Genomic DNA, 23,170 nt, shown 5'->3' on the forward strand with positions numbered 1-23,170 from the left:
GGAGTGGGATTGCTAGATCACACGGCAACTCTATTTTTACCAACCAAGAGTCTTTGATTCATGCACACAAGTCTCATGTTGTGGACTGTAGGAAGTGGCACATTGCGGACAGTAGGAAGATACTGGGGCTCAGCAGGTTAATGAAAAGCCGTCCAGGAAACTCAAAGACTGGTCTCTTCTATTTCATCTACCGTATGATGTGCCTATGTGCTCAGTCGTATCCGATTCTTTGTGATCCCGTGGACTGTACTCTGCCAGACTCCCAGGAAGATCCCACATGGCACGGAGCAACTGAGCCCGTGGGCCACACAATTGAGGCTGTGCCCTAGAGCCTGGGAGCCATGACTACCGAAGCCTGCAAGCCTAGACCTGCTGCTCCGCAACCAGAGAAGCCGCCACAACAAGAAGCCCTCGTACCGCAAGTGGAGAGGAACTCCTGCTCTCCGCAGCTAGAGAAAAGTCTACGCAGCAATGAAGACCCAGCACAGGGTCTTCTACATAAATATCTATGTATTTTAAAACACATAAATATTTTTTTAAAAGTGATTGCCAGGGGCAGGGGGTGGGGAAAGTGGAGGAGAGGCAAATTACTGTTTAATGGACACAGAACTTCAGTTTAGGGAGATGAAAAGTTCTGGAGCCGGATGGTGGTGATGGTTGTACAACAACATGAATGCATTTGACGCCACTGAACTGCACACTTAAAAATGGTCACAACAGTAAATCTCATATTATGTATGTTTTACCATAATAAAAAAAAAGTCTTGCCAATATTTTGCAAGTTGATGGCACTGGCATATTTACAGCCTTCTCCTGTCTAGAAAATATTCAGATAGATTTGTATGGGATGCTTTAGGGTAAGGAACTGATATAAAAGGTGGTGCTTTTTTGAATGCTACTTACATATTTTAATTATATGATTTGTTCAGGAACATAAAGCTCTATTATGTACATTCTGGCTTCATCATAAGTTAATCATGCTTGGTATATTATTAGATTGACTAGTCTACCTTTTTTAGACAATAATTGCACACTTACTAATTGGATTAGCTTTCAAATATATTTCTGATTAAAAATAGAGACTCAAAATTAAAGAACTAAGTTTTTTTTTGTTTTATTTTTTGCAAGTTAATGAGGAATGGAAAGAGATTGTTTTAAATCTCTCAACATCACAGCAGCGGCCAGGCTCTGGCTTGGGTGAACGCCAACGCCATACCTCATTAATTACTAACAGGACCCCCGCCTTGATATCTGAGCTCCTGCCTCCAACCTGCGTGTCTGTCCTCTTAACCGTTCCCGTTTCTCAGCTTGTGTCCCTGTTTTTGTCACACATCTGGGACATTCCCAAGTGTCTCGGTGGTTTTTACAACCATATGCCTGTCACCCACGCTCACAGCCCCCGGACCCCCGGAGTCGTCCGGGGGTCTCTGCACTCGTGCCAATCCCCTCCCCAGGTCGGGCTCCCTGCCCTGCCCCAAGCACAGCAAGAAGGGGACCCTCCTAGGGGACACGTCTCCCAGAGGCTGACTGCCTAGCTACTCTTCTCGGCCCACACACGTGGGTGGTCCACCTCTGGGTCTTGACTCCAACAAGACCGAGAGACAGCTGAGCTGCCGGCCTCCGCGCCTAGCTGGTGAGACCTCCCAGCCGGACAATCCCTGGCACCCCTTCCTGCCACCCCTGACTTTCAGCTGGACGCCTCTCCCAGGCCCCCTGCGCTGCCTTGTCCACTCGTAGGGCCTCCTGGTTTCTGCTCCCCTGGGGCCTGTCATTCTCCACATCCTGGGAGATTCTGGGCTACAGGACATGCTGATGATGAGGCTCTGGGACCAGGGCCTGGGGTGAGGTCAGGCGTGATTGGCCCAGGAAGGCGTTCTGTAAGGGCAGGAAGGAGACTGGATGGCATCCATGCCTTCCTCCGGGCCTCATCCCCGGGTGGCAGCAGCGTCCCCACCTCTTCTATTCCAACTGGCCTCCTCCTTCCCCTAACTCCTGCCAAGAGTCTTGTCTGCGTCACCCCGGGAGCTTTCAGTCATGTAACACCTTGCCGGTAAATGAGTTGCTCCGCCTGGCTTGTGTTCCCAACCAACCTCCAGTGGAAGTCTTGAATTTTGAATTGTTTATGCCCTATTAAACTCAGCCCAGGCATGTGGTATAAGCTCAGGTCAGTTCAGTCGCTCAGTCGTGTCTGACTCTTTGCGACCCCATGGACTTCAGCACACCAGGCCTCCCTGTCCATTACCAACTCCCAGAGCTGGCTCAAACTCATGTCCATCGAGTGGGTGATGCTATCCAACCATCTCATCCTCTGTCGTCCCCTTCTCCTTCTGCCTTCAATCTTTCCCAGCATCAGGGTCTTTTCCAATGAGTCGATTCTTTGCATCAGGTGGCCAAAGTATTGGAGTTTCAGCTTCAGCATCAGTCCTTCCAATGAATATTCAGGTACATGCTCAGTAAGTCCTGATTTAAAGTCTTTGAAGCCAGTGCCATCCCTTAAAAGAATTGCTTGGCACCAGGCCACGAGCTAAATGGTTTAGATGAATTCTCTCATTTAGTCTTCAAGACAACACTATGAAATTGGCGGTAATATCTCCCCTATAACAGTTGAGGCAACTGAGGCATCAAGGACTTGCCCAAGATCACCCAGCAAAAACAGATGATCTGGGGTTGGAAGTCCCCTTGGTGCCAACGGCCTCCACTTTGATGGACAGAACTGACTCATCAGCCCAGCAACCACAACTCCCTGAATGCTACCTTGGCCCAGGCGGCTGGCTCATAGCACAGACCATTCAGAAAGGAAGGGAGACTAGGGACAGTCCAGTCCATTCATACAGTTACTGATTCTTTCAATAAGCAACTGTAGGCCAGTCAGGTGCCAGGCGTGGCACCGAGTCTTGTCTGGCTGACATTTTTGCACATCTTACCTCCTCCCAGCCACCTCCACCTCACTCTTCTTCACCTGGTGAAGGATGGCTCTGCCTTCGAGACTCAGCCAAGATATCTTCTCTAGGAAGGACCTGGGCTTCTTCATTGCTACTGGCATGTGGTTTGGGCTCCAGAAATTCATGCTTTGACTTCCTTTGTCCCTTGTAGTTCCATCCTCCACCCCTGATGCCAGCTCTGATGTTTGTTTGAGATGTAGTGATTGAAGAACCACCAGTCTTCCCAGGTGGCTCAGTGGTAAAGAATCCACCTGCCAACGCAGGACACATGGGAGATGCAGGCTCGGGAAGAGCCCTTGGAGAAGGAAATGGCAACCCACTCCAGTATTCTTGCCTGGAAAATCCCGTGAACAGAGGAGCCTGGCAGGCTACAGTCCACGGGGTTGCAAAAGAGTCGGACACAACTGAGTGACTGGGTACGTGACAAGCACCGGGACTGAAGAGCAAGGTGATGTTCCAGGAGTTTGGGGGATGCCTTTCAAAACTAGGCAGGCACATCCCTGCTTTACATAATAGATGCATTTAGAAAGGTTGCGGGTACATGACCTTTTTATGAATTGAAATTCTGTTTTCCAATTGATGTATGCTTCAGAGGTGACATTCTAAATTGCTGTTCAACTTCACTTTTTTAAAATGCTGGGTCCTAGTACTTTAAAAACAAGCTTCTCTCAAGTGAACTTTTCTAGAGCATGATAATTATTCATATACGATCCCTTGAGTGTTCTGACATAGCTTCCCATTCAAAAGAATGCTATCGGAATCCTTTGGCAAAATGAGCACCGACCCTCAGTTTATAAATTGGTCAGATTTGGGGAGGTCAAATTAATTGTGATGTGGATGTGTATGTTTGCATGCTAAGTCACTTCAGTTGTCTCCAACGCTGCGATCCCATGGATTGTAGCCCACCAGGCTCCTCTGTCCATGGGGATTCTCCAGGCAAGAATACTGGAGTGGGTTGCCAAGCCCTTCTCCAGGGGATATTCCCGACCCAGGGATTGAGCCTGTGTCTCCTGCATTGCAGGCAGATTCTCTACCACTGAGCCATGGGGAAGCCGTGTGGATGTGTATAGTTAGAATCAAATAGAACTAAGTAGCTTAAACAAAGACTGAGAGTTTCACTGCAAAATGCCCTCCATCTACCCCTCCCCCACCCAGGGGCAACCACAGTCAACTCCTTCTGGCTCGGAGATTTTCCTTTACTTGTGCGAAGTCAGAGCTGAAGCCCACAAGCCACAAAACCTCAGTGAAAGAATTTCTTAAGGCCTGTTAATACTGGTGGGCGCAGCCAGGCTGAGCCAGCATGAAGTAAGCCGATCTGATCACCAGCATCCTCTGCAAACGCCGGAGGAGCGCTCCCACACGTGGCCTCTGATAACAGATACATACCATTGTCAGATGCTGGGAAGGGTGACATTGAGCTTGAGTGGGCTGTGGTCTTAAGACAAGTTAAGAAAGGCTTGACAGAGGAGGAACTGGGGCAGAAGGTGTGAGGTCCCCCAACTCCAGCACATAATCCTATGCTACTCTTTGCTTGGAAGATTTCCACAGCTGGGGTGCCTATAGCAATCAAAAAATGTGCGTGTAACTTACTTGCGCATGTTTTCTTATCTGGGTTAAGAGCAAATCCTTTAGGGCACCGGCAAAGGTAGGAGCCGTCGGCATTTACACACTCATGTTCACATCCGTGGTTTTCTGAGGCACAATAGTCCACAGCTGTAAAGATGAAAACACAGAGGTTAAGTAGAAACATAAACAGAGGTAAAGGGTATAGTAGATTGGAAGCATACCTACAACAAATATAAGCAAGGATTAATACCATTGCCCCCAAAAGAGGATGGATAAATAAATATGAAACTAAAACTTCCCTCTTGAGAAAAAAATCAGGAGTCAGGATCAGACAATTCATACCAGAAGGTACTAAAGAACATAAGAACAATTGAAAGCATGGAGTCCTAACCACTGGACTGCCAGGGAATTTCCTAACAAATGTATTTAAAAGTTAAAGAAATGCAAATCAAAACACTCACAAGGCAAAATTAGTAAATTGCAAAAGTAAAGACAAGATAAAATCCAGTGGTGGCAAGGCAGCAGGGAAACAGAGTCAGACTTATTTATAGTGGGTGGCATTATAAATCCATAAAAACTCTTCCGGAAGGACATTTGACAATATTCACTCTGGAACTGTGACCCCAAAACATAACTGAAAAAAAGAGCAAATTAACTATATGGAATAAGCTATTTACAGCAATATCATTCACAAGTGACCAAGAAATTCTGGAAAATAAAAGATGAACACTTAAAAAGGAAAAGTACTTTAGTAGTTTATGGGAAAATACACCGGCCTCTTTTCTCATTAATCCTACAAATATTCACTGAGCACCTACTCTGGGCCCCGCCCTATTTTAGGTACTAAAGATGGAACAAATAACAAAACACATGAAAACTCTAGTCCTTGAGAAGCTTACATTTGGATGCTGGTGGCAGATAAAAAAGAAAGTAAGTAAGTAAAGAACACAGTCTCTGAGAAGGTAGAGAGTGTTTTGGAGAAAAGTAAAAAAATTAAAAGACGGCTTACTCCTTGGAAGGAAAGTTATGACCAACCTAGACAGCATATTAAAAACAGAGACATTACTTTGCCAACAAAGGTCCATCTGGTCAAGGCTATGGTTTTTCCAGTGGTCATGTATGGATGTGAGAGTTGGACTATAAAGAAAGCTGAGCGCCGAAGAACTGTGGTTTGGAGAAGACTCTTGAGAGTCCCTCGGACTGCAAGGAGACCCAACCAGTCCATCATAAAGGAAATCAGTCCTGAATATTCATTGGAAGGACTGATGCTGAAGCTGAAACTCCAATACTTTGGCCACCTGTTGCAAAGAGCTGACTCATTTGAAAAGACCCTGATGCCGGGAAAGATTGAAGGCAGGAGGAGAAGGGGACGACAGAGGATGAGATGGTTGGATGGCATCACTGACTCGATGGACATGAGTTTGAGTAAACTCCGGGAGTTGGTGATGGACAGGAGGTCTGGCACGCTGCAGTCCATGGAGTCGCAAAGAGTCGGACACAACTGAGCGACTGAACTGAACTAAACTGAAAATGGTGAAAAGGAAAAGAGACTGTCGGGGGTGAGAAAAAGGGTGTGATCTAACAGCAGTGGTGAGGAAAGGCTTACCAGGAAGGCGGGAGTTGGCAGAGCTAGGAGGATAACTGGGAGGGAGCACTAACTGGGAGGGAGCACCCCGGGCAAAGGGAACGTCAGCAGGTGCAAAGGCCCAGAGACGGGAATATGCCTGTGAGCTGGAGGATCAGTGAGGAGGCCAGAGTCACTGGAGCAGAGAGGGGTGGGAGACAGAAAGACTGCAGGTCAGGAGGGACCGTAGGGCCATTGCCAGGACTTCAGCTTTTACTCTGAGTGAGTAGGGAGTAAATCCCCCAGGCGGAGGGTTATGAACAAAGGAATCGAGAAGAGACCATAGCATCAGATGTGACTAGAACACCAGCTAGGAGATTTCCCTGGTGGTCCGATGGTTAAGAATTCACCTTCTAGTGCAGCGGATGCAGGTTCCTCTCTAGGGGGAGGAACATGTGTGTGCGTGCTAAGTCACTTCAGTCGTGTCTGACTCTTTGTGACCCTATGGACTGCAGTCTGCCAGGCTCCTCTGTCCATGGGGATTCTCCAGGCAAGAATACTGGAGTGGGTTGCCGTGCCCTCCTCCAGGGGAATCTTCCCGACTCAAGGGTTGAACCCACATCTCTTAAGTCTTCTGCATTGGTAGGCAGGTTCTTTACCACTAGCTCCACCTGGGAAGTCCCGGATCCCAACGAAGGCCAACTAAGCCCGCAGACCGCAACAAAGACCCAGCACAGCCAGAAGGAAAAACAGAGAAAGAAAACCAGTTAGGAGGTTACTGTAATAATCCCAGGGAGGAAAGGGTGAGGGAGACTTAACCGGCACAGGGTGGGAAGGAGGTGGGGAAGAGAGAAGGGCATGGCGTTCTGGGTGTTTCTTGGGGACTTGTGTGTCCCCACCCCCTGCACAAAGTTATGGTGAAGTCCTGAGCCCGGGTACCTGTGAATGTGATCTTATTTGGAAACTGGTGTGTCTGCAAATACAATCAAGTTAAGATGAGGTCATCTGTCTGGGGCCTAATCCAGGGTGAATGAGTGAAAGTCGCTCAGTCGAGTCCAACTCTTTGCGACCCCGTGGGCTATACAGTCCATGGAATTCTCCAGACCAGAACACTGGAGTGGGTAGCCTTTTCCTTCTCCAAATTCAGGGTGACTGGTGTCCTTATAGGAAGAGAAGAATGCCATGTGAAGACATACGAGAGCAAGCAGCGGGAGCTCAGGAGTGCCGAGGACCAACAGCCACCATCAGAAGCAAGGAAGGATTCTCCCTCACGGGTTTCAGAGGGTCATGGCCCTGCCAGCGCCTTGTCAGACTTCTACCTCCCAGAGCGAGGAGACAATGCAGTTCTGCCGTTACCAGTCATCGGTTTGTGGTTCTCTGTTATGGCAACCCTAGGAGACAGTACACCAGGTTGAAAGTGGGGCCAGTCAGATTCCTTTCAGATTAGAGATGAAGGGAAACAGAGAGGGATTCAGGCTGACTCAGGGATGCGGAAGGTGCAAGTGGGGTGGGTTTTGTAGGGAATACTCAGGAGTCCCATTTGGGGTAGTAGGTAGCATAACGTAACTGTAAATAGGAAAACAAAGTCTGGTGAACAAAGTAGATTTGAAAATTGTATATTTACAGTGATTATATCCACTTTCAATAGAGCTCTAGGCAAAACCTGAAAATTAAAAATAAAAATGCTTTGCTTCCTGTGTTAAGGTGGTAGGATTATGGATTTTTTTTTTCCTTAAAAATGTTTCCCTCTAAATAACGATTTAGGCTATCCAAATACCAAAAAATTTATAAATAATAACAAGGAAATCGAATCTGCAAATTAATGCACATGTACAGTTTTAAAAAGCAAAACCAGGCATTGAGAACATAATGACATACAAACACAGTAATCAAAAGGCACAAAGGGAAAAGCTAAAGATTTTTAAAGGCTAATAATGTGTGTTGTGTTTATTCTTTTGCTCCCAGGCTTCATTAAGTTTCTGTTAAGGTGTTTTTTCTAATGTCCCTCCCTAAAGAGTTCTAATAAGGCCTGATACTTGTGGTTTTAACACACAAGCCATTTTGGTGGGAACAGTGCATTCAGTCTCAGGATCTGAATGTCATGGATGTCAGCCAGTTGCTGGAGTTGAGTCACAACATAAATACTGAGCTAGCACCAGATCTTTCTAAAAGTTAACGTATCAGCTTTCAAGAACTAATGTATCATTAAATGAATAGCTGGGGACACTCAGGGCACAGAGGTCAAGGACACCAAGCCCTGGCACGTGCCCCAGGCTGCATGCCACAGGACAGGCCCTGCTGTAGCCCACACTAGCCTGTATCAGCAGGAGACACTCCCCACCTCCAGCCTCCTCACCCTGAGCCTGAACTGCTGTCTTGAAAATCTCCCAACCCTGGACACGGTTGTCTGCTGCCCGCTGGGCCCACTTCGGGTCACCCACTTGTTAGCGTGTAATTGCACTCATCTCCCATGCTAGTCAGGTCACGCTTAAAATCTTGCATGCTAGGCTTCAGCATTATGCGAACCAAGAACTTCTAGATGTCCAAGCTGGGTTTAGAAAAGGAAGACGAACCAGAGATCAAATTGCCAACATTCACTGGATTATAGAGAAAGCAAGGGAATTTCAGAAAAACATCTATCTTTGTTTCATCAACTATGCTAAAGCCTTTGACTGTGGGGGCCATGACAAACTGTGGAAAGCTCTTAGAGAGATGGGAAAACCAGAGCATCTTACCTGTCTCCTGAGAAACCTGTATGCAGTCAAGAACCCTGTATGGAACAACTGACTGGTTCAGGATTGAGAAAGGAGTATGACAGGGCTGTCTGCTGTCACCCTGTTTGTTTAACGTATATGCTGAGCACATCATGAGAAATGCCGGGCTGGATGAGTTACAAGCTGGAATCAAGACAGGCGGGAGAAACATCAACAACCTCATATATGCGATGATACCACTCTAATGGCAGAAAGGAAAGAGGAACTAAAATGCCTCTTAATGAGGGTGAAGGAGCAGAGTGAAAGAGGCGGCTTAAGACTAAATATTTAAAAAAACCAACTAAGATCATGGCATCCGGCCCCATTACTGCATGGCAGATAGAAGGGGAAAAGGTGGGAGTAGTGATAGATTTCCTCTTCTTGGGCTCCAAAGTCACTGCAGATGGTGAGTGCAGCCATGAAATCAGAAGATGATTGCTTCTTGGCAGGAAAGTGATGACAAAACTAGACAGTGTGTTGAAAAGTAGAGACATTACTCTGCCAACAAAGGTCAGTATAGTTAAGGCTATGGTCTTCCCAGTGGTCACATACGGGTGTGAGAGCTGGACCGTAAAGAAGGCAGAGCGCCAAAGAACTGATGTCTTCAAACTGTGATGCTGGAGGAGACTCCTGAAAGTCCCTTGGAGATCAAACCAGTCAATCTTAAGGAAGATCAACCCTGAATATTCACTGGAAAGACTGAGGCTGAAGTTGAAGCTCCAGTATTTTGGTCATCTGATGTGAACAGACGACTCATTGGAAAAAGTCCCTAATGCTGGGAAAGATTGAGGACAGGAGAAGAGGGCATCAGAGGATGAGATGGCTGGACGGCATCATCAATGCAAGGAATATGAACTTGGCAAACTCCAGGAGATGGTGATGGACAGGGAGGCCTGGCGCGCTGCAGTCCATGGGGTCGCAAAGAGTTGGACACGACTGGGTGACTGAAAAGCAACAACTCCCCATGTCCAACCTCCTCACCCTGAGCCCCAGCTGCTGTCTTGAAAATCTCCCAACCCTGGATACAGCTGTCTGCTGTCAGCTAGCTGGGCCCACTTCAGGTTACCCATTTGTTAGTGCTGCTGCAGTGAAAAGGAAAAAAAAGAGGAATGAGGTTTTTTTCTTTCCCTTTCCTGAGAACAAAGAAGATAAAGAGAGCAGCGAGCCTGCCTGAACATTCCTAGTTTGTTTTTTTTTAAAACTTTAACTGCTCCTAACTCTGCATGTCTGTAACTAAGTTTGCTTTTCTGCCCCCTAATTCTGCAGGAATTACACACTTCACACTTATTTTCCTTTGATTCTAAGCTAAATACATCCTAAATCTGGTGTTTACCCTTACAACACCCTTCCCTTGTAGTTATACATCAGAAAGAAGGCTGCAGAGCCATCGAACTGCCAGACTCAATCACTGGGTTACTGACACGGGGCCAGTCTTTGAAACAATACGAGAGGAAGAAATCAAGATCCTATCACCTTAGTTCCTCATCGCTGACTCCTGGCTGCAAGCCCTCATCTTATATAAGGCTCTAGACTCTTCATGGAGGAGGGGCACAGTTTTTGAGGCATCAGCCTACTGTGTCCCCCTCTCCACTAGCTTAAATCCACCTTCCTATTTCCTCCAAATTCTGTCTCTGTAATTTTTTATTTGGCTTCAGTGGACAGAGAAAGCCAAGATTTTGCCAGCAACAGTGCCCTTCCACAGAAAGAGCTGCTGATCTATCTGACTTCCATGTTCCAGGCGACTGACAGTACCACAGTGATGAGTGGGCCGGTCACTGTACCTAAAAGCCTAAAACTCAGACACTACCTCTCTCTGGAATTTCTGAGCCCAGCCATCTTTGTCCCTCAGAGAGACACTTGGGTGTGCTGGTCCCATATCAGACTGGGGAGAGACCAGAGGCTTTGCTTGGGCCTGAAGTCTAAGCCACATACTCCAATCTCATCTTTTTTTCCCCCAGAATGTTCTAGAATAGGGTATCCAGTGTTGACTCGGGTGTTAATAAAGTTGCACAGGAGAAGCTCTTTTAATTGACTGCCATGTAACCAACTTCTGATCGATCATTGCTTTTCATTCCCTCTGAAAAATATGGGACCTGATGCCCAGAACATGCTAAATGCTCAAGGCTGTTGGAATAGCTGTGCTGCCAAATACCTGTGCACATCTCTCGTTGGCTGAGCTGCATGCTTATATGGCAGCCTCGGAGGAACACATGTCCCAGAGCACCTGTGTACTTTCCCTATTGACTCGCTGCATACTTACTCAGTTCTCGAAATGTGGTGGTGACCCAGCTGCAACAATCCTCCCTTGAGAACTTGTTGTTGTTCAGTCCCTAAGTCATGTCGTACTCTTTGCAACCCCATGTACTGCAACATGCCAGGCTTCCCTGTCCTTCACCATCTCCCAGAGCTTACTCAAACTCACATCTGTTGAGTTAGCGATGCCATCCAACCATCTCAGCCTCTGTCGTCCCCTTCTCCTCCTTCCCTTAGTCTTTCCCAGCATCAGGGTCTTTTCCAAAGAGTTGGCTCTTTGCATCAGGTGGCCAAAGTATTGGAGCTTCAGCTTCAGCATCAGTCCTTCCAAAGAATAATCAGGGTTGATTTCCTTTATGATTGACTGGTTGGATCTCCTTGCAGTCCAAGGGACTCTCAAGAGTCTTCAGCATCACAGTGCTAAAAGATCAATTCTTCGGCACTCAGCCTTCTTTATGGTCCAATTCTCACATCCGTATATATCTACCAGAAAAACCATAGCTTTGACTATATGGATTTTTGGTGGCAAAGTGATACCTCTGCTTTTTAATATGCTGTCTAGGTTTGTCATAGCTTTTCTTCCAAGGAGCAAGCACCATCCACAGTGATTTTGGAGCCCAAGAAAATAATCTCTGTCACTGTTTCTACTTTTTGTCCATCCATCTGCCGTGAAGTGATGGGACTTCATGGCACATGGGATCAAGTGCCATGATCTTAGTTTTTTTGAATGAGTTTTAAGCCAGCTTTTCCACTCTCCTCTTTCACCTTCATCGAGACACTCTTTAGTTCCTCTTAACTTTCTGCCTTTCTAAAGTGGTATCATCTGCATATCTGAGGTTGTCGATATTTCTCCCAGCAATCTTGATTCCAGCTTGTGAGTCATCCAGCCTGGCATTTCGCATGATGTACTCTGCATTTAAGTTAAATAAGCAAGTGACAATATACAGCCTTGACATAGTCCTTTCCCAATTTGAACCAGTCTGTTTTTCCATGTCTAGGTCCAACTGTTGATTCTTGTCCTGCATATAGGTTTCTCAGGAGACAGCTAAGATGGTCTGGTATTGCCATCTCTTTAAGAATATTCCACAGTTTGCTGTGTTCCACGCAAAGACTTTAGCATAGTCAATGAAGTGGAAGAAATATTTGGAATTCCCTTGCTTTTTCTATGATCCAGCGGATGTTGGCAATTTGATCTCTGGTTCCTCTGCCTTTTCTAAATCCAACTTGTACATCTGGAAGTTCTCAGTTCATGTACTGCTGAAGCCTGGCTTGAAGGATTTTGAGCATAATCTTGCTAGCATATGAAATGAGTGCAATTGTATGATAATTTGAACATTCTTTGGCATTGCCTTTCTTTGGGATTGGAATGAAAACTGACTTTTTCGAGTTCCGTGGCCACTGCTGAGAACTTGTTAGGAATGCAAATTCTTAGGCCCCACTCCAGACATACTAAATCAGAAACTGTGTATGGGGCCCAGGAATATATGCTTTAGTAAGTTCTCTAGATGACAGTGATGCATGTGAAAATTTTAAAATCACTGTTAAAATGAATCAAAGTTATTTTTATTTCCAAACCTCTATGTATGATTTGTACACCTTTTTGTAATTAATTGAAATACTATAAAAACTAAGTATATAAGTAAGCACTAAAACAGATCGAATTTTTAAAAAATAAAAACCAGTTGGAAAGCTTTTGGCACTTAAATACAACCTGCTAACTAAAATTGCTCTAGAACCAGGCATAGATGAAACATGTAAAGGACTAGGGAAAACTTCATAAAAGTTTTACAGATTCTGCCCTTAGACTGCTTTACAGAAGTCTTCAAATTCTTGCTCCAATTTAAAGAAATCAAAGTTGAAAACCATAGACAACATATTATGGGTATGTTTATGCAAGAAAGATGTTTTGAAACCATATTTTTTAAATGAACTTAAAATTAGTAATTTTGGGAAGTGTAAGCAAAAGAAGTTTTTACTAAAAGCATATTTATGTGTTCTGAAGAAAATGTAAAACACTTCAGGTAGGTTTGGATATGCACTTTTCATGATTCTGCTTTTTGAATGACATTTCTAATCAACCAGCTGATCTCACAGGACAAGAAGCTTTCTCCTGGACTCTGATCTTCCTGCTGGTTTTGTTTTTTGTGTGCACAGCCCTCTAGGGGAACCGAAGGGGAGAGGAGAGACTGGCAAGGCAGGACTCAAGCATTCCTGGGTCCCAAGATACTGGCCTGCAAAACCTAAAGGTGTCAAAATCCCACTTTGATTTGAGGGCCACCTACTGTCAGACTTTATTTTTCTGGGCTCCAAAATCATTGCAGATGGTGATTGCAGCCATGAAATTAAAAAACGTTTACTCCTTGGAAGGAAAGTTATGACCAACCTAGACAGCATATTAAAAAGTAGAGACATTACTTTGCCAACAAAGGTCCGCCTAGTCAAGGCTATGGTTTTTCCAGTGGTCATGTATGGATGTGAGAGTTCGACTGTGAAGAAAGCTGAGTGCTGAAAAATTGATGCTTTTGAACTGTGTTGTTGGAGAAGACTCTTGAGAGTCCCTTGGACTGCAAGGAGATCCAACCAGTCCATCCTAAGGAGATCAGTCCTGGGTGTTCATTGGAAGAACTGATGCTGAAGCTGAAACTCCAATACTTTGGCCACCTCATGCGAAGAGTTGACTCATTGGAAAAGACTCTGATGCTGGGAGGGATTGGGGGCAGGAGGAGAAGGGGATGACAGAGGATGAGATGGCTGGATGGTATCACCGACTTGATGGACATGAGTTTGGGTGAATTCTGGGAGTTGGTGACGGACAGCGAGGCCTGGCGTGCTGCGGTTCATGGGGTCGCAAAGAGTCGGACACGACTGAGTGACTGAACTGAACTGTACTGGCTCTCTGCCAGGCCTCTGAGGACAGCAGATGAGGCCACTGTGAGACGTGGAGGAGCCCACGTAAACCTAAAAACTTCCTAAGGTTGAGAGAGTTCCAGTCCATTCAACTCTGTCATCCTTCACTGCATGTTTCAGGTTCTTTGCACAACTTCCTTAGTTGCAAAACTGTACTTATAAAAACAGACGCCAAGTTTAGGGGGTGGATGTATGGAGGTGACTGGTGTGTGTAACTCAAGAGATCCTCTGTTGTTCCAAGTCCTCTCTGACTTCAACAAAATCCTTCCTTGGTCGTTTTGCCTGAAACAACCGGAAAGAGTAAGTCTCTGACTGTATGCAGCTCTTTGCCCCCCCTGGATCACAGAGTGCTAAGATCTCGGGGTTGGAAGCCAGGCTTGCTGTGTTCAATCTCTGCTTCACATGTGAGCTGTTTCCAAGGATAAACCATACTTGGTGCCAGGTAATAAAGCCTAAGATTGACAGTCTCTGATTTATAATCTAGTTGAATTCCAAGGTCTCCTCAGCAGGGATTAGTCTGCAAAGAGGATGGCCTTACTAGAAACAGGATATTTTAAAGAGTAGCATTTGGGTTTGTTAGCTTGTTGATGACAGAGTAAGAAAAACCGAGTATGTCATTTAGAGAAATTGTAGAACCAATTTACTTGCTGAGTATATATAAGATACACGCACAGTCAGCTTCACAAACCTCTTTCCCAGGGCATGACTGGATTCCTATATGTAGGAGTTTAAAACTCAGAGAAAGTTTCCTATTGATTTTGATGACAACAGGGAAGTGTTCTGGGCTGAATGTCCCATCCTAAATTCATTTGTTGAAGTCCTAATCCCCAGTTGGTCAGTCAGTGACTGCATCTGGAGAAAGGACCTTTAAAGAGGTAATTAAGTTAAAATGCAGCCATTAAGGTGGGTGCTAATCCAATCTGACTGGTGTCCTCAGGAGAAATGGAAATTTAGACACACGCATAGAGGCACCAAGGATGCCTGGGCACTGAAATAAGACCACATACAGAAGCGGCAAGCCAAGGAGAGAGACCTCAAAAGAAATCAACCCTGCTGACACGAGGACTTTGCACTTCTAACCTCCAGAACTGGGAAAATAAACTTCTATTGCCACTCACTCTGTGGTAGTTTGTTACGGCAGCCCTCACAAACTAAGGCATGGAGAAATCTTTGCATTCATGGGAAATCAAGCTTTAAGCATGGGGAGTAAGTTGATGAAGTAAAAATTTGACTTTCAATATAAAGACTGATCCTCCCATCCCTTGTTACCAAAGTAAATATCAGCCATCAGGTGGCGCTAGTGGTAAAGAACCTGCCTGCCAGTGCAGAAGATGAAAGAGACGCAGGTTCCATCCCTGGGTTGGGAAGATTCCCTCCTGGAGGAGGGCATGGTAACCCACTCCAGTATTCTTGCCTGGAGAATCCCATGGATAGAAAAGCCTGGTGAGCTACAGTCCATAGGGTTGTGTAGAGTCAGACACGACTGAAGGGACTTAGCATTCCCTTCTCATTGAAGGTGACTGGCATAGAAGAACACAGAAGAAGAGTTTTGAAGGCAGCAGTAGCAGCATGCTAAATACCAGTGCCACTTGCCACCATCATTTGGGGTATGGATCTCAATGTGATTTTTCAAACGTACAACAAGTTTGATGCATTATTACACTCAAGCATTCATGAAAAGATAAAAATTCATAAAAGATGCAGAAATTCAGATTCAACTAATGTGTATCAGTTACCCATGTATAGTACAGTTCCAAGTGCTTGCCATATACATAAAAATTTTAATTGGAGTACAGTTGACTTAAAACGTTGTGTTAGTTTTGAGTGTACAGCAAAGTGAATCAGTTATACACATATCCACTCTTTTTTTAGATTCTTTTCCTATATAGGTCTCTACAGAGTAGTGAGGCTTTCCATGTATTAACTCATCTCACCCTCACAACAACCCTTGGAGGTAGGTATTGTTCTCCTCAATTTACAGATGAAGTCTCTGAAACAGACAGGTGAAGAGACCTATAAAATATGCATGACCACAGCACCTACTTCAAAGGATGGTCTCAGTTATATATAAAATGTTTCACACAGGTCCTGGAATTTAGTAACATTCAGTGCAGTTCAGTTCAGTCACTCAGTCGTGTCCGACTCTTTGCGACCCCATGAATCATAGCACGCCAGGCCTCCCTGTCCATCACCAACTCCCGGAGCTTACTCAAACTCATGCCCATCAAGTCGGTGACGCCATCCAGCCATCTCATCCTCTGTCGTCCCCTTCTCCTCCTGCCCCCAAGAAGTATAAATTATATTTTTATCACATTGCCTGCCTAATAAAATAAGGTTTGAATTGGGAGTAAAGAGATACCTTAATACCACTCAGTTGTTCCACGACCATTTACTGAGCAATGACTGTTTGTCAAGCATCGTGCTAAACCCTGGATGTAATGACGAGCAAAGAGCATCATAAGATAGTAAGACATCTTTGAAGAAAGGCAGGAAGGAGAGGCCAAACTTTCAGTGGTGATTATCTCCATGGAGTGAAATTAAGAAGGAATGTCTTTCAGGTTTTGATTTCATATAAATCTGGGCTTTATATGTGAGCTTTCCTCATAGATCAGTTGGTAAAGAATCCGCCTGCAATGCAGGAGACCCCAGTTTGATTCCTGGGTCGGGAAGATCCCCTAGAGAAGGGGTAGGCTACCCACTCCAGTATTCTTGGGCTTCCCTAGTAGCTCAGCTGGTAAGCAATCTGCCTGCAATGCAGGAGACCTGGATTCAATTCCTGGGTTGGGAACATCCCCTGGAGAAGGGAAAGGCTACCCATTCCAGTATTCTAGCCTGGAGAATTCCATGGGGAGAATACAGTCCACGGGGTCAGCAGAGTTGGACACTACTGAGCAACTTTCACTTTCACACCTATATGTACTTTGAATTTTTTTAATAAAAAAATTTGATTTTGTAATTTAGAAACTAATCAAGGGGAAAAGCTTTTTTTAGAAAAACGAATGCTTGAGATTGTGATTAGTCAATCTTAGTTAATGATTCAAGAAAAACATTTTGCAAGTCTACTCTGTGAAAGATGAAAATCAAAGGAATTGGCTTCTGCACCCTCTTCACCCCAAGGGTTTACAATCTGCTTGGGCAGGTAAAATGAAAAACAGGACCCAAGTTACCCCAAAAGACAAGGCAGTAAGTAAACACCAGAAGAGCAAGTACAGCAAAAAATTTACCCTCAAAGACAGAGCTTAATTAAGGCAATTTGCTAGCCAAAATTACTCTAGAACCAGGCATAAATGAAAAATGTAAAGGACCAGGAAATTTTTCATAAAAATGTACAGACTCTGCCCTTAAACTGCTTTATAGAAGCCTAAGGGTCTTTGAAAAATGTACAGTTTTGGATGGAAATTAACACAGCTTGAGTGGAAGCTGCGGGGTTACAAATACCAAGATTCCACTAAAGCAAAATGAGGACTTTCTTTAGTGAGTAACTCACCCTTGATCACCTGAATGTTGAAACAATTTCAGTTCTATCCAGAGTTAAATGAGCAATTAGAAAAAAATGGAACTCTAGCACTTGAAGTTAAGGTTCCACTAACTCAGAAAGTGTGGAAATGTTGGCGAAAAGGTCCTGAGCCTGGCTCAGAACTGACTTTTCATGCAGTCACAGTCATAATTCTGGGATGAGTCAAAGCACTCCCATGGGGTCCATTCACCAGTAGCGGGTCATGGTGAATTTCTACCAAACCTCCTCAAATGAGGTTAGATTTGCTGTCCCCACTTTCTCACCCTCTTGCCGCTCCCCCCTTGAAATCTGCCCTTTACCTCACCCCTCTTGATCATTAGCAACGGCCTCCTGGTCATTTTTGTGTCCCTAATGCCTAGCAGAGTACCTGGCAGAGAGTCTGGAAATGTCAGCTGAGATGAATTACCAGTGACTCAACTCGGTGGCTTTTTCTCTAAGTTCTGTTCCATTTGGCCTCGCTGGGGCATGACACTAATATTGACCTGGCCTAGAAATTCTCTTTTGCATCCTAGTCCATGACTTCTGGTTCTCCCGCCCAACTCGCCCCAACTCCTCCATCCCCACCTTAGGTGGTTTCTTCGCAGATATCCTCCCTGTCCCCACGTCCCCTTCCTGCTCCCTGCACACGACTGAGCCCAAGGCTCAGGCTTCACTCTCTCCTAACTCCACACTTCATGGCATCCAGGAAACAATGATGGTGATCACATGTGTTGTAATAACAATAACCACAACAATTGCCCAAGTGTATCAGGAATTGTACTCATTATCTTATTTAATTCCACCAACTCTATGATGTAGGTATTATTACTCTGTGTTACAGATGAGAAAAACCAAGGCTTGGAAATAAAATGATAGATGACTAGCAAGTAGCAGAACTAGGATTTGAGCCCAGGTCTTACTGTGTTGAAGGTCCAGACACTTTCAAAACAAACACAGAAGTGAACGCTGGAAATGGAAATTCAGAAGGAAACGGCTGTGCTGCCTCCTGCCTGCTCCACTGGTCCCACCCTCTCCTCCTGGCGTTGGTGATGCCTCTGTTCCCTCTCCTCGTGTGCTTGCAGGTGTCCCACCTCAGCTTGAAACCCACCGTATCCTCATTATCTTCTCTAAGAAATCTGTTCCCAGGACTCCCCTGGTGGTCCAGGGGTTAAAAATCCGCCTTCGAAAGTCGGGGATTGAGTTTGATCCCTGGATGGAGAACTAAGATCCCATATGCCTCGGGGCAACTGCTGAGCCCGTGTGCCATAACTAGAGTCCATGCAACAAAGAGCCCGCATGCAGCGTCTCAGACCTGACACAGCCCGAAATGAAAACATTAAAAAAAAATCTATTTCCATCACTCTTTCATCACTCTCACCATCACTCTCAGAATCATGGCAGCTCAAACCCGGGATTCGATTGTGACTTTTCCTCCTCTTCTTTATTCATCATACCTTCTTTCATTCCTGCACTTCCTTTCATTTCTCAAACCCTTCTTTCTGCATTTCTACAGTTGCTACTCAAATCTGGCCCTGGTCACCCGCCACCAGAGGACTATCATAGTCTCCTAATCGGTCTTTCCAGCCTTCTGTCTTCCTCCTGGAATCCATCCTGCCCTGCACCATGAGACTGAGTTTCCTAAAATGAGTCCCAACCAGAAACTCTTTATCAGAGATAAAGTTCAGACTCTTCAGCCTGGTGTTCAAAGCCCTGAACATGCTGGTTCCACATGATGTCTTCAACTTCATCTCCTACTTCACACCTGCAGGAATTCTCCACTTCAGCAGAGCTAGTCTTTTCAGCTGTTTGAGTCAGGCTGGCCTTAACTAGGGTGACCTTATAATCTTTCATTCAGAATGGAATCCCCTTGAAAGTGAGAGAGAGTGCTACTGGGAACTGAGCCATCAGCCATAAACTGGGATCCCTCTGGATGAACTGGGATTGTGGTCCCCACAGTCATATCGTTCTCTGCCCATCTGCATCCAGGCCACCCAGAGCAGAGGCTAAAGGAATGCTCCCAGGGTCGCTAGCAGCCACTGCTTCTCCTCTGAATTTCCTGCTGCAATAATACCCGGCTTGCCATCTTTGACAAGTCCCTTCATACTGGTGTCTTCTGGTTATAGCCTTCAATCTGGTGTTCTCACTGTGACAGTCTCTCTCTTATCTACTAGATCTCTGTCTGCTTCCCTCCCCCACCACACACACACACACACACACACACACACACACGTGGTCTCAGTCCTCAAGCTTTGAGAGCACGGCCTCCTCTACACTATCGCTGCCCTTCATGTCTCCCCTCGCCTTGGACATCTGTCCAGTCACTACCCTTCCTTCCTCACCCAGATCTTCCCCACGCTGGCCATGAGGATTCCCTCCTCTCTGACCTTCTGGAGCCTCTGTTATTAACATCTCCATCATTTGCTCTGTACTCAGCACAGCCTCAGGGAGCAGCAATTGACTCTTTGGAATTGTCTTCAGTCTTCTAACCAAAGTAACTGGCAACAGATTATCCATTAACACTGGCAAAACAAGAAGTCAATCTGGAAACACCAGCTCTTTTTCTTTTTTTTTGCTACATTAATTTTTACTCAATCATCGCACACTCAGCTTCTAACGGGTCAAATATTTGGTTGACGAGGATGAGGATAACATCTGATGGATGAGGCCGGGGTCACGTATAGTCTTTCCCGTTCTCCCCTTCTTCGGCTTGACCCTGGCCCCGAGGAAGGCAGATATTCTTACGTGCTGACGGCGGCAGTGAGAGCAAAGTGCGTTCTAGCAGACATGGCCCAGGACAGCTCCCAGGCAACCCCAGCTTCACCTCTGATGCTTGTTGCTCTTCCGTAAATGTCAAACTCCAGAAGTCTCAGCAAAAGCCTTAGAGACTCAAAGGCTCTCTACTGCAGAGGACTCTCAGATAATTATTTGGCAACATCCAAAGAACTGAGCTTCTCACTGCCTTCCAGTTCTCAAGGGCCAAGGCAGGTCCCCTGCCCCAGCCCTGGCCCCTACTGCCCCTGGCCCTAGTCACGCACACAAGCTCTGGGCCTGCCCTGCTCCTTCCCTCACCCTAAGTTCCCAGACGCCAAAGCCCTGTTTCCTGAAGCTCGTCTACTGGCCGTACTTCCAACGGTGGAATTTCCTTCTGACCCAACAGCACCCAAAGTTTCTACCCATTTAACAACTGGTAAGGGAAAAATCAGGCTTCCCTGATGGCTCAGTGGGTAAAGAAATCCACCTGCCATGCAGGAGACCTGGGTTCAATCCCTGGGTCGGGAAGATCCCCTGGTGGAGGAAATGGTAACCACCCCAGTATTCTTGCCTGGAGAATCGCATGGACAGAGGAGTGTGGTGGGCTACAGTCCATGGGGTTGCAAAGAGTCAGACACGACTAAGTGACTAAGCACACAGGGAAAAATATGTGAAACAAAATAGAGAGTATGACTCATTTTGTGAAGCATTAACAACATGTCTACAAGTAGATATTTCTGTGGGGAAAGGTCTAGCAGAAAATACGACAAGCTATTAATGGTGATTTTCTCGTCTAACTTCCTCAATGAAAATAGATACTTGCATAGTAAAAATTAATGTAGCAAAAAAAAAGAAAAAGAGCTGGTGTTTCCAGATTGACTTCTTGTTTTGCCAGTGTTAATGGATGTGGTACCCTGCTACCTATCATGGTCACCACGGACAGATAAGGGGAAAAAAAACTCTGAGGCTTAGGAGAACAAATCCACTGTGGGGTTCTGATGTGGGTGGTTTTCATCTCCATCAGTGTGTAAAAGCAAGCGAACAAACCCATTTTATTCTCGTCACCTGCAAAGAACAGGCCACCACCTATACTTTTTTTCCCCACCTATACTTTTGTTTTGTTGCTTTTTCCTTCCACATCCCCAGCTATGAATCACAGTGTGCCAGAAAGTTCTATGTGCAAAAACAAAATATCATTTACTGTGTGTGGGAAGCAAGATAGAACAGGTCCTCTGAAAACAATGGAATAGGGAACAAGAAATGGAGGACTTAGACTTAGAAAGGAAGGCTCCAGTTCTGATGTCAATCAAGCCCTTTTCCTTCCTTTCCTTACAGATTGTCTGCCTCGTAAGTACCCTGCTCAGCTTGTTGAACACCTACTATGCCAGGCACTGTTTGCTGGTGGAAAGATGAATGAGTCTGTGAGAGTTTAAAGGGCTTTGCAGACAAGCTGGGAGGTGCCACATGCATATTAGGGATTCGCTGGTGTGCCCTCCAGGTGCTGAGGAAAACCATTACCTGTTACTGAAGACATGAGCTGCCGCCCCCCTTCTCACTGGCCCCCGAAATGTGGAGTCGCCTGAGTAGGAAGCCACTCAGCTGACTGTGCTGCCTGTGGTTCCCAGCATTGCCCTTGAGACTTCTTGGCGGGGGCCACGGTTTGAGGCTGCTGTTTATTTTCTGGTCTTCCCTATAGCTCAAATGGTAAAGAATCTGCCTGCAATGTAGAAGACCCGGGTTCAAGCCCTGGGTCAGTAAGATCCTCTGGAGAAGGGGCTTGGCAATTCACTCCAGTATCCTTGCCTGGAGAATCCCATGGACAGAGGAGCCTGGCGGGCTACAGTCCGTGGGATCGCAGAGTCGGGCACGGCTGAGCGACTAAGACTGCTACTACTATTACCCACAGCTGGCCTCTCACAGCTGGTGGTCCCTGGGGCCGTCACTGAACTGCAGATCCACGCTTAGAAGGAAGGCTGCCCACCTCTTTGAGGTGCCACTCAGCAGCCTCTCCCATCACCAACTGACCTCGCGTATAACACCTGAGTTCTGCTGAAGGCACACCAGCCCAGACACCCGCTCTAGACTGAATGCAAATCCGCCCAGTCCTTGCTAAGGGAGGCAGGAATGGATCTATCTATTAACATAGATTATCATAAATATGCCTTTTAGTGAGGACCCAGAATGGGAAAATGCCAAAGTCTTTAAAATGCAAATGGTGGCTAACAACTAGGGCAGAGAACTTGGAGCACTTTGTTGAAACTCAAAGGAGAGCAGCCGGAGAAGGGGACTCCCCTCTCACTTCTCTCCTAGTGTTTCCGCATCAGGCCAAGCGGGACGGGACACTCACCCTCACACCGTTTCCCGTCCGCGGCCAGGGTGTAGCCACCGTAGCACTGGCAGACAAAGGAGCCCAGCAGGTTCACGCAGAGCTGCTCGCAGCCGTGGTCGTCCGCCGCACACAGATCCTGGACTGGGGCAAAGCGCATCATTAGAACTTGGCTCAGAAGGAGGTGACTCTTGGCACGGGGCCATCAATGAGCAACTCTACAGCACTTGGCAAAATAACTCTTAACTGAAAGCGATGCAAGGTCAAGGTGGAAACTTTGGAAAACAGAAAAAAAAATAGAAAAGAAAATTCAACGGTAATCTCCCCACCTGGAGTCCTACCATGCAGAGACCACCTCTGTTAATAGTTGGGTGAGTTATGTATGTAAGGGCTTCCCAGGTAGTGCAGTAGTAAAGAATCCGCCAGCCAAGGCAGCAGACACAAGAGACGGAGGTTCGATCCGTGGCTTGGGAAAATCCCCTGGAGTAGGAAGTGGAGTAGGAACCACTCCAGTATTCTTGCCTGGAAAATCCCATGGATAGAGGAGCCTGGTGGGTTACAGTCCACGAGGTCACAAAGAGTCAGATGCGACTGAGCACACACAGGAACCTA

At 46.0% G+C, this 23,170-nt stretch overlaps 1 protein-coding gene across 2 annotated transcripts in view; it reads right to left on the reverse strand.

Annotated features, from left to right (window-relative positions):
- MATN2 (matrilin 2) overlaps positions 1-23,170 on the reverse strand; it is a 162,954-nt gene that overhangs the window by 52,602 nt on the left and 87,182 nt on the right. For both annotated transcript variants that reach the window (XM_061123699.1, XM_061123698.1), the window contains exons 5-6: positions 22,580-22,702; positions 4,533-4,655 (exon numbers count right to left, since the gene is read on the reverse strand). In XM_061123699.1, coding sequence (XP_060979682.1) covers positions 4,533-4,655; positions 22,580-22,702 — 246 coding nt within the window. The remainder of the gene's footprint in view (positions 1-4,532; positions 4,656-22,579; positions 22,703-23,170) is intronic.

Source organism: Dama dama, chromosome 21 (genome assembly GCF_033118175.1).
Source record: "Dama dama isolate Ldn47 chromosome 21, ASM3311817v1, whole genome shotgun sequence".
Lineage (NCBI taxonomy): Eukaryota > Metazoa > Chordata > Mammalia > Artiodactyla > Cervidae > Dama > Dama dama.